The 11,977-nt window shown below is 48.3% G+C and overlaps 1 protein-coding gene across 1 annotated transcript in view; it reads left to right on the top strand.

Moving 5' to 3' along the window:
- Positions 1-7,449: 7,449 nt before the first annotated feature.
- Positions 7,450-11,977, top strand: part of GALNT16 (polypeptide N-acetylgalactosaminyltransferase 16) — a 75,896-nt gene continuing 71,368 nt past the window's right edge. Inside the window, exon 1 of the mRNA XM_066551771.1 lies at positions 7,450-7,725. Coding sequence (XP_066407868.1) covers positions 7,522-7,725 — 204 coding nt within the window. The 5' untranslated portion in view covers positions 7,450-7,521. The remainder of the gene's footprint in view (positions 7,726-11,977) is intronic.

Genomic DNA, 11,977 nt, shown 5'->3' with positions numbered 1-11,977 from the left:
ACATGGGGCTTTAAAACTTTGACCTATTGATATGGTTATTTTTGTGTGCATAGATTTTACTGCAGTAAAATAACCATTAAGTGTACTTCAGTATGCCATTAAGCAATACGGTTATAATTGTTGCACAGAGCCTTTTTCATCCTCTGTCCATGGGGAAAGGTATGCTGCAGTGGACACATTTGTAAAGGAATGAGTTATTTGTTTGCTAGATATGGCACAATTCTTGGACCTTGCTGTAACCTTCAAACAGCAATGGTTAGGCTTGCAATAGTTCTTAGCTCCTGGGGGAGATATTTTCCTCATCTTCAGCCAGCACCAGAGAAAGTGGTATCTGCTGCAAACTTGAGTTAAGACTTGAAACAAATCTAAGGGTGTGGAATACATGTGCATGCCTGTATATGCATGTCAGGATGTATCTCTGCATCTGAAAATGCTGCAGTGATATGCTGACATGCAAGTGTTCAAATCAGAGTACCACTTCCATTCACAGTGGCTTAAGCATTTTCTGCCATTTCTCACTCCTTTTTTTGGCTGCTGTGCTCCACAGTGACAGCTCTTCATTGCCAAACCATACATTCAGGTACTGAAGATAATTACAAGGAAAAATTAGGGGTAATTTTTTAAAGAGTAAAATTTTTTACTTCATAATTCCCATCCCCCCTTCTATGCCAAAGTGGTAGAGGCCATTTTGTTCAGCACATCTAAAGCATTTACCTTTGGGGGGGGATAAAAATATTTGTCCTAAAATGTGAATATTTAAAGAAGTATTTTCTAAAGTCAGGAAAAGGACAGCAGCTCCATTTCTGCAAGAGCTTCAAAAGAATTTAGCAGCATGCTTGTGTAAGTTTAGCAATACCTGGATTGCTGTTTATAGAGAGGAATGCTGCAAGGTTCAGACTGTGTACCTTATTCTTCAACCAGAAGTGGTGTCAGACTGAGAGAGTTGTCTGTGTGCTGCCCCATGAAGCCTTCCAGATTGACATAGCTGCTTGCTGGCCTGATGCAGGTCAGCAGTTCTTAATGGTTGCAATTCCACCACAGCTGTCATTTCAATAAATACTTTTGCCATCCTTGATGTCTGCTTCACCCACCTTCCTGGAAGTAAAGATGTTCCAACAGAACACAAATGGAAATGGTAGAAACTTATAAATATTTAATATTACATTGATCTGCCTGGACTGTGCTCCTGACATTTCAGGGATATCTGATGTCCTCTGAACTCCAACCCCTTTCCTGGCTTTTTTACAGATTCCAGGTTCCACCTGGAGATGGACTGGATCCCAGTAGGCAGATTATGGCATCAGGTTCACTGCAGTGCCTCTGGAGTTGACTGATCCGTGGCTCCTATTTCTGGCCATCCTTCAGCCTGGAGTTTCTCATGCTTAGTGCCAGGGCTGGAATGTTTTGGAAACTTTTCCATTAATTATCCAATCTATTTTCAGTGATAGAGCTTCAAAAATAAACATATTGCTGTGATTTTTAGGAAAGTGAAACATTTCTCATTGCACTCTATTCAAACCCAGTCGGCTGTGCAGGGTGCAAGCTCCTTTTATGGGATGTGTGAGAAACTGGGTTGGATGTTTTTCACAGATTATTTCCCAGATTGTTGTGTTTTCACATGAAATTCCTCTGTAGTGGAAGACAGGAGTTTCATAATTTTGCCAGATGAGCATTTCAAACTGCTTCTCCTTTGCAGCCAAGAGGACTGTTGCAAGCACTAACCTGGGAGCTACACTGAGCTGTAAAATCTTTGAATTTCTATGAGGATTAAATTGCAGTTCAAGTCACAGTCAAGGCTGTGATGGGATGCCAGTAAAAGAGAGCAAATTGTCCTCAGATCATAATAAAAAGATTTTTATTGTTAATTAATTCTGAGCACCAGAAAATGTGCTACGTGCTTTACCATGAAGGGGGGAAATAAATCTCTGTCCTAGAAAAGATGCAGCAAGGGAGTGAAGCAAATGACTTGCGGTAAGAAAAGGAAAGAAGAAAAGTAGGTAGGAGGGAGAGCAAAAATTTGTATCAGGCTCATAAAATAAATCAGGTTGATTCTATGTGGATCTTCAAGTTCAAAAGTTGTATTCATATGTAATTATTACTACTTAAATATGTATTTTGTTTCTACATTTTTAAAAGGTTATATGAACTTTGAGCATTTTTCTGGGCTGTTGATCACTCCTGCCTGATTCTACCATAACTCCACTCCTCACTGAGGCCCACCTTGTCTGGTGGTGACAGGCAGGGGAGTTACCTGGCTTAGAGGGGATTAATGGCACCATCTCCCATCCTGAATCCCAGCCAAACACTCTGAAGGCTTTCCTGGCTCTTAAACACTGTCAAAGCAGATTCATGTTGCCACTGTTAGCCTTTTAGCAGATTTTTTCTCTTCATACTTGAAGAGTACAAGTGCAACTAACTGTTAATTACAGCTTATTGTGAAGTCTTCTTTATTCTCTCATTTTCCTTTAAAAAACATGCTCATGGAAGTATGTTAAGATTACAGTGACCTTAAAAGCACTTAAGACAATTTTTAATTGTACAACTTAAAGCAACTGAAATCCTGGTTCCCAGTTAACTCTGTACTATTTGCCTTAACTTGGGTCTGAGTTGCTGCCCTCCACCACCTTACTTGTTTACATGCTGGCCAGAGACAAGGGCCCAGAACACATTTGTGTCCTGGTCAGCATATATGACACCCCAGACACCTTATCTTCAGTTAAATGCAGAACTAACTGGCGTCTACCATGTGTACCTATTCTGACTGGGCATCAGGATAAATTGAGGCACTCCTAGGGGAGTAATTTATCTGACTGGCCTTTTTATGACACCTGTGGCAGTAGAGGGCTGGACACGACTTCAACAGTGTCTAGCTCTAGGCAGGGCATGATCAAGACAAGCTTTTGGACTTCTGGTGCACCTTGTGGTTTCCCAGTGGTGTCTGAGGCCAGGCATGTGGAGGATGATATATGACAGCAATATGGATTTTCAGAAGCCCACACGCACACTCATGCCCTCTGACCAGTATAAGAAAGTTTTTTCAGACAAGGAGAGTACTCCAGGCAGTGTAGAAATTCGGCTAATGTAGATGAGTCATGAAGGTAACATTTTTCTTTTTCTTTTCGACAGCTGTGTGGTGAGGGATGATGGTGCACACTGTCATCTTGGCATTAGAGTATGGGTGAATGTGTCTCAGAGGTTTTATAAGGGTAGGATCTGGATCTGGATGAAGAGCATGGTGAGATGTCATGGTCAGACTGTCAGAGGTGCCTATCATCCATTATGGGGCAAGAACTTCAGCTCTTTCTGTCCATTGAAACAAATATTTTCCCTTGTCCCTCTTTTTCTTGAATTGAAATCAGGGATGAGCTTTGAGTCCTCTCCCTTCAGTTGTTTTCACCCACTCCTACCAACCTCTTCCTGACCTGGAAGCAAACCACTGCCCCTGCTTGGGAATGATCAGGAGCTTCACCAAGGAGGGTGAGTCTCCAGCCTAAGGGTGGGCCAGAGGAAGGAGTCACTGGGTAGCAGCAAGTTCAGAGAAAACTATCCTAAGATGTCTCCTCTCCTTTACACCCTGCTCTGGCTATGCAGGAGGAGCTCTTTGAAGAGTGATCTTTTGTGAAAAATCCCTGAAAAGTCCCTAAACTGGGGGTGCTCTTCTCTGGATGCAGGGTGGAGCTCAGCTCCTGGCTGGCTGTGGGGAGGCAGAGCTGCCTCTCTCTGAGCAAGTCTTCTCATCCCACCTCATCATCATAACAGGTTACTCTTGTTTCTCTCTGGAGCATGACCTGCTTCAGCCCCTGAACTCTAATGCTAATTTTCCTCAAATGCTCTTAACTAAACTCTGGATGAATTTACTTAAACAGTTTCAAGAGTCCAGACAGACCTTATGTTGATATTTCAGATGGCACTTCCTTGCCTGGAGGCCACAAATCTAGCAGACCTGATTTCTCAGATCAGAGTAGTGCTAAGAAAAAACCTTTTGGTGTTCTCCAGATGTTTCATAGTTGAAAGCTCAGCCACGTTTTAAGTCAGATGACTGCAAAAACATGCACTGTGTCTCGCCACAACTATAAAGCAGCCACACTTCATTTTTCTGAAGACAAATCTGGATGACGCTTGTCTTTTCTGCTGCAGTAATGATCATCTCAATTGTATCTGGGCAATTTCAAACACCATGTGTGTTCTCCTAGATGAGTGACCTAATCTGTCAGCCAAAGACAAAACCGGCTTCTCAAGAGCACCTTTTAATATTCATAGCCTTAGGAGATCTCTTTCCATTGAAGGTGATGCTGGCTAGGGCCTTGGGGTTTGTAAAAAAAAAAAAAAAAGTTCTCAAACCCCACACAAAATTTTGCTTTTGGTTGGTTATATTCCTCCTCTTGTTCTCTATCTTTATTATTCACCAAATACTTAGCTTGTGAAAACCAGCCACCTTATTCCACTGTAAAAAGTTTGTCACAAAATAAGAAAAGATTTAACATCTCTATGATGGAATTGAAAAAGAACAAATGTGGTGATAAGATCCCATAATTCTGCTATGGAGTTTGAATAATCTTGATTTGTTTAGTTTATTATACTATGTTTCTCAGGTCACTTCTCTTAAGGCATGTACTGAATTAGTTGATGCTTTTGCAATGATCATCACTGAAGTATTTATTATCACTGTTAATATTCATTGTATGTCTAGTTTGCCAGTTGTGTGGTGTAGAGATCTCCATGCCAGACTGCTTCTGGTATTCTTTTCTCTGATGGGCTGGTGCTAATATCTGCCTGCAGCATTGCAGATTACAGTATAGCTATACCTGAACAGAACAATTTATATTGTCAGAGATCCCTGCAGAATATAAGGTTAGAAGTGTGCTGTCTTTTAAAAGAAATATGATATTCTGGAGCAAAGCTCAGTGGTCAGAGATTAAATCATTGCAAGTTTTGGCTGCAGAAAATGGAACCTTCAGTACCAATAGCTTGGACCTGCAAGCTGGTAATCCTACAGTGAGGTATCTGGGCCCTGGAGATGAAATATTGCTGCATTACTTTTAAAGCATGTGGAAGCTTGGTGATATGTAAGTACATGCTTTTTCTGCTGGAGCTGTGTTGAAGGTCCTGTCTCCTTCAGGTCATCTAGCTCTAGTGCCCCAACCACCTCCTAACACTCTTCCGCTCAAATTGGTCCCAAAGCTTAGGCAACATAAATAAAGGACCCCTGCAAATCTGGGTTGTCTGTGCTGAACTGGATCTGCTGGCATGGGGAGCTGCTCTGCCAACAGCTCAGAGGGTGGGTAACACAGCTTTTCTGTACCCTTCACCGTGATTGTGGGCTAGAGCAGAGCTTCCCTGCCCAGCACTCTGAATGTGCTTCTGCAGGAACAGACCCTGCTTTCTACTGCTGATTCCTGCAGGGAGAGGGGAGTGAAAACAACTGCCCCCATAGAGAAAGACCTCTTGACCTGGCTTCTGTCTGGGGCCCTGCTGAAGCTTGCCTACAGAGCACCCTGCTAGTTTCTGAGACTTCCCTACACAGCACCCCTTAAGAGGCAATGGTGATTGCATGGCAGCTTATAGGGTGTGCTAGCGGGGTGAGGGGGGCAACACAGGAAGAAAATGAATGGCTGCAGTGGAAAAGGGAAGCAGCGTGCTTGGAAAAGCAGGAGAAGGCAGTCTGTTTAGTTCAAGTCTTGGGGCAGAGGATTTTCTCCTATTTCAGACAAAAGTCTCCATTGCTGTTTATGATTTGCTTTTCTGTAGTGAATCCCACCAAAAGGTGAGAAAAGACTAAGAAGGAATCAAGCATAGTCTGGTGTGATCTGCACAGTGGTGAAAAAGAAGACACTCTGCCTGGCTCTGCTGTCACATGGATATGAATACATCTTACTTCCTGTCTTCCTCTTTTCTGATTCCTTGGTACAGCTCCTCTGCCTCTCTTCATGTGCCTCTGCAGCCCAGGCAGCTGCTGGATCCAAACCCACACAGGAGAGCAGATGCTCTTTTTCCAGTAAGACTATGAAAGAGATTGAAAATAGTGGGAGTAGTCCAGCTTCCACAGGATGTGGACTGGGCAGCTTAGACTAATTATGTTTTTGATGATCCCTTGGAAGACTTTGGTTTTTAAATGTCTCAAACTTCCCCTTGCCACTGACTATGACTAGTCAGCCTGGGAAGCTGCGTGTGGTTGACAGGTCATTGGGAAACGTACCCAGGAGGATGTGAGATGCTTTCTAACATTTTCTACATCGGGCATGAATTGTGCTTTGCAAGGAGGTTGATGTGGAGCTGTGCTGCAGCCCTGGGAGGTGCTGGTTCTGGAAACGGCATTCTGCCCTGAGTACCCACAGAACGAGTCTGACGAATGAATTTTGTACTGTGCTGTACTTCAAGAAACAAGCAGTGTGCAGGTAAATCTCAAAGGGCAATTTAGCGGGGCAGGTTGCAATTACACTTAGAGGCGTGTGGTCAGGAGGAAAGTAGGGCAAAACGTTATTTAGAAGCCCTGATGATGTTTTCCATACTGTAATGCAAAAACTCGAATCCCCTCATCGGGTGCCTTGGAAGCACCCACATTTTCTATCTAGCCCTGTTATCAGGTGCCTTGGAACCACCTTTGTTTTCTAAACATTTATTTTCCCTGTAAGTTTTCTCGGTACCTCCCACAAACCTTAAAGCCATGGTTGCTCAGCAGCTGCACTGTGCCTAAATGTCACTTGGTTTCACAAGCTGCGTGTTCTGGTGTTTAAGCTGCCCGCAGGGCTGGATTCAGTGAGCCTTTTACCGCTACAGCTTTAGCAGTGCCCGGTAATGTGAAATTGTATCATCGTCGCCTCTCCACTGCCATGCTTGTCCTGCCGCAGGGCTTGAAAGGCCTCGAGGCTGAGGCGGTGGCCCAGGCGCCCAGCCCTAGTGCCAGTGTGTGACTGTTGCGCGTGGCAGCGATGGGAGCGGGTGCTTGGGCAGCTCCATTGTCCGCCCAAGGGCCTTGCTCCCGTCAACCACCACAGCTTTAGTGGGAGATGGGCTCATCTCCACGGATGCCTAGATCCCGTGTGCCATGGGCTGTCACGGTGCGTTCGCTGGCCGCCTGCCTTACGGGCACGACCAGGGCAGTACGGACACGAGTCCCTCAGGGGCAGCGGTGCAGGAGGGCACGCTGGTGCCATCTCCTGGGCTGAGCCCGTGTCCCCCGCTCCCCGCCACGGGGGCCCTGCCGCTCCGTCCCCGCTGCAGCTGCGGCGCCGAGCGCATCCCCGCCGGCAGCCGGCCCCCGCTCCCCGCTCCCCGCGCCGGCCCGGCCGGGAGGAGGAGGAGCAGGAGGAGGCGCGGAGCCCTCCGCCCCCTGCGGCGGAGCGGGCCCGGCGTTAGGACCCGGCGGCGGCGGCTGGGCGGTGCGGGGCCGGGGCAGGGGCCGGGGCCGTGAGGGGCGGGGGAGCCGTGCCGCCGCCACCGCCTCCTGCTCTCCTCTTCTTCCTCCCGCAGCCGCCCCTGCCCGTCGAGGCAGCGCTCCCAGGCTCCCCCGGGGCGCTCGGCATGAGGAGGATCAGGGCTAATGCCATCGCCATCCTGACCGTCGCCTGGATCTTGGGCACTTTCTACTACTTATGGCAGGACAACAAGCCCCGCTCGGCGGCTGCCGGCAGGTCCGCCGGAGTCGGTAGCGGCGGCGCCCGGAGCGGGCAGAGGGCGGCCGGCAGGCTGGAGCTGCGCCGGGAGGAGAGGACCATCCCCCTCATCGTGAGTGAGCGGCGGCCCCAGCATCCCGTCCTGCCGCGGCGGGGAGGATGCTCAGGGAGGGAGCCGCCGCCGCGGGCGCGGGGTACGCCGGCGGAGGGCTGCGCTTTGCCTTCGGGTTGCTTTCTGTTTATTTTAGCATTCGTGCTTGTCACCATGGCAGCCGCTACTCGGGGAGCAGGGTGGGCACTCTCGGGGGAATAGAGTAATGCCGTGGGTAAAGTGTTTCCGAGTTGTCTCCGCCGCTCTCCGCCCGTGCTCTGCTCCTCCGGCTGAGAGCGGCTGCCCTTGGCCGGGGAAAAAGGCGGGTGAAGCAGCTGGAAGGTTTTTAGTTCGCGTTCAGAAGGTGCTCACGTACAGATATGCACGCACACACGCATGTATGTGATCGCAGTCCTTTCCCGTCAGGACCAGCTGAGAGCCATGACCTCTCACAAGCCCTTCCTCCGGCCAGCCGGGCTCCGAGCACCGGGCCGGGGGGATGCGAGGGACTGTACAGCTGGTACCAGCCTCTGCTCCCTCCGCTTGGCTGCCCGATGGGACTTTAGTCTCTTTCAAACCGGAGGCAGCGGTCTGAGGCGGGCTCAGGCTGGGGTTTGGGCAGGGAGATGGCGGGAGCCCCCAGGGCTCCGTTCCTAACCCGAGGAGTGGTAGCAGTGCCCTGATGTGCTACTTCAGTTTTGTTGAAAGCACCACGCTATGCCCTCCTTGGGTATCTGTGGGCTCAGTAGGGGGATAAAATCGTGCTACTGACTTAAGGACGATGAGGACCTTTCTGCTCTGTCCGTGGGGGTGATTTGTCCTCCCTTCAGCCTGTATAATAGCATCAATAAAGCTCTCCCAACTCTAGGCAATCGCTTCATAAAAAATAAATCAGCCCCTGGAGCAAGAAGTGGCCCAGCAATACCATTCCCAGGAGTGATCCAGCTGAAGCTGTTCGGGAGCTGCACTGTGTGTCACTCTTTGGCTGCGAATCCATTTGTCAGCTGGTTATGCACACATGGAAGCGAACAAAAGCAGCAGCCCGGTCAGAGTCGAGCAGGGGCCAGGCGCCAGGGCTGCCCGCCTCCCTCCTTGGCTGGCACCGGGAGTTTTTGGCCTGTGTCTCGCTTTTTTTCACGTGTAAAGCGAGGAGATGGGAAGTGTTTATAGGTGTTTGGGAAGCCCCGTGAATGTTTGGAAAATGCTGTCAGAGCAGTCCCAGCCCTCAGGCAGCAGGGTGGCAACTCTTCAGCTGAGCCCCTTGGCCATTGCTTGCAGCTGCTGAAACTCAAAAGTCAAAGCTGAGGCTCTTGGACACAGCACTTCTGTTATTTGCTGCTCACTAGGTCTGGGGGCTGCCGGCAGTTCAGGCTGCTCTGCTTTGGACCCTTTATGTAGCAGGAAATGGGCACGGTGAGGAGCTCTGTGCGAGTGCTGCTGTTGCTGAAGCCCTTTGGGTGCACTGGGAAATGCTCTTAGGCTGGCCAGGGCTGAGTTGAACAGAGGATTTAGAGCACTCCTGCTTTTCTGATTCCAGCTTAGTGGCAGAGGAAGCTGCCCCTGAGCCTCTGATTTCTTGTGTAAGCTTGAACATGCTGGTGTAGCAGTTTTATTTCTCTGTTCCCCCGCTTATCCCTTCTGGTTTTTTATAGCATTTACTTTACTCCCTCTCAGAGGGCTTGTTAGGTTACATGAATCCATATCATCTGCCAAGCACCTTAAAATCCTCATGAGGAGGATGCTGTGGCAGTGCCACACGTGATTATATTGCTGCTGTTTGGGGGGGCAGTATGTGCTCATGGCTAACCACAAAGCCTCTCCTTGCAAGATACACCGCCGTGCAACAGCCACTCCAAATCTGGTCCTGCTCTCAAAACCGTGTAAATCATTCCAGCACTGCTTCATGCCTGAAATCCCTTAGCAAGGAAAAATAATCATTCTTTGCATCTCAAGTCCCTCTGTAACTGGGGTCCCAGGATGTGCCAGCCCTCGCACTAGGGCTTTCAGTAGCAGCTGAGATGTAGGAGGACCCTCTCCTTATGCACCCAGTAGTGGGGCATGGTGGAAATTTCACATCCTGACCTGCCACGATGTATTTGGATAGAGAAGGAAACAGGAAGGATTTGTGGTGTTTGGGTTTTCCCTCATGCACGCAGGTTTCCCAAGGGTTTGGTGGGTTGCTGTGAGAGGCAAGGTGGTAAAATGCAGTGTGTGTGCTCATGTAGCTATGCAGTGCTATGGCTGTGGGGAGCCTAACAGGCTTAGCAGTGATTGCCCAACGAGCTGTCCCAGCCTGGGCCTCTGCCTGCGCTGCTGGGGCAGAAGCAGGAAAGTGACTGCGTGTGGGCACAGGGCTGGAAGGTTGGTGGAGGTCTGGGGACAGTGCTGTCCCTCAGGGTGTGGCATCTAGCAGGGTCTGAGAACTGGGTCTTGTGGTCTGATCTGTGTGAGTGAGCCTGAGGGCTGGTCAGGCCAGCGCAGTAGCTATGCGCACTGTCCTCAGCTTGTCCCCAGCACAGCCCACTACCCTCTCCCAGCCAGCACAGGAAATGTGCCAGTTCTGTTGCCCCACTGGAGAAATAACAAATCTTAGAGAAGCAGCTCTCCTTTGGCAGCACAGAGCCCTCAACCCCGGGTTCATTCCCCTTGAAGTCAGATTATTTGAATTAATGTATGATGGCAGTCGTGTATAAGGGGAGGCGTGCTTGTGCTCTGCATGCTTCTCTATCCCTTGGCTTTCTGCAGAGCCACTGAGACAAGCTGCCCATTTTGATCCAGGTTCTGGTTTCCTCTGCTCTGCATGAGTGATGATGTTGGAGTTCAGGTTTGGGCTCATCTGCAAATAAGGGTGATTCATGTGACTTATGGGTCTCTGGAAAAATATTTTTTCAATTTTCTAAAATTGGCTGCTTTTCTGTCTGGGAAAAAGAAAAAAGTCCTTTTTTTTGGGTGAGTGAGTCCAAGAGTCCTGCTCTTGCATCTATGCTATGACATTTCAAATCCTGGGCAACTGCAAGTGTATTTCATGGGTTTAAAAACTGAAGTACTTTCTGGGCTTTTGTTTTTCTTCTTTATTCTCTCTTAATATGAAGAATAAAAATCATCTCAGGTAAATACTGTAGTCAATTGCAAGTCAGAGCTTGAAACTATTTTTTATTTGTTGACCTCATATTTGTTAGCACAACTTTGAACTTAAAATCTGGATGTCTGATTCCTGGAGTCAGCAGGGAAATCTTTGAACATTTAGGCTGGGGCATGGAGCTGTCAGAGATCAGTGTCCCAGAAACAGCTCATGCATTAATCGTGATCCTACAGATATCTGTTTTATAGATAGAAATCTTGACATGTGGCCTCTCTGCAATAGGCTCTTCACAAACAGGCTGTACAGATGCTTGAGATGAAAATTCAGATATTGGCAAATGGCAGGGCTCACTTGGTGACAAGATAAGCCCTTGCATGCTTCTCCTTCCACTCACCACGGAGGGTAGAAGCACAAGTCAGTACCACACTCCTAGAAATGCTTTTTTTCTCTGGAGCACAGCATAGTTTCATATTGATTAGAAGGAGCCCTAAGACCTCTGACAGTTAGCTTGTGTGTTTTTGGAAGATGAGCGTCCTCCCTGGGCTCTCTTCTGTCTCTTCTAGGCAAAAGGTTGTTCCTGTTTCCAGGAAATTTCCAAAGGCCAGAAGCTGTGCTATGTGTCTTTAGAAGAGCTTTGGCATCATTCCTGCACTATGTACAGGCGGTTAATTGCTCACCATGTGCTGCATATCTGCTTTAGTATGGCACTGACAAGCAGAGCCCAGGGCTCTGTTCTTCCCTGTCTAAAGACTGCAGCATGGGAGGCTCGTCCAGCACACTTGTGTCCCAGTGAAGAGAGCAGGGCCATTGCTGCAGCGTGGGGAAGGCTTGTTAGTGAGAGGGATGGTTGGTAGGCAGCTTTGAAAGAGAAATTTTTCTGTTGGCTGACTGTGAGCTGAGGGTAGGAGAATTTTCTCCTATTCCCTAGTCAAAAGCAGGATGTGAGGTTGCCCACAGGGTTCTCCAGCTTGCTGACTACTCTGGGGTGGCAGGGAAACAGCAACATGCCTAGAAGGTGGAGATAAAAGTATCATTATTTAAATGCTCAGAATTGTGTTAGGCTGATGCCCTGTTGCTCTTTGGATCAGGTATGATGCCTCTTATCTTTGTAAATTGCTCTTTGGATTTTGGTATGTTGTCTCTTGTCTTCGTCCTGCCAGCTTTTGTGACCTGTGTAGTTGCTCTGCGAGC

The sequence above is a fragment of the Molothrus aeneus genome, chromosome 6 (assembly GCF_037042795.1).
Source record: "Molothrus aeneus isolate 106 chromosome 6, BPBGC_Maene_1.0, whole genome shotgun sequence".
Lineage (NCBI taxonomy): Eukaryota > Metazoa > Chordata > Aves > Passeriformes > Icteridae > Molothrus > Molothrus aeneus.
Note: the sequence above shows the minus strand (reverse complement) of the source record. Positions and strands in the feature narration are given on the sequence as shown.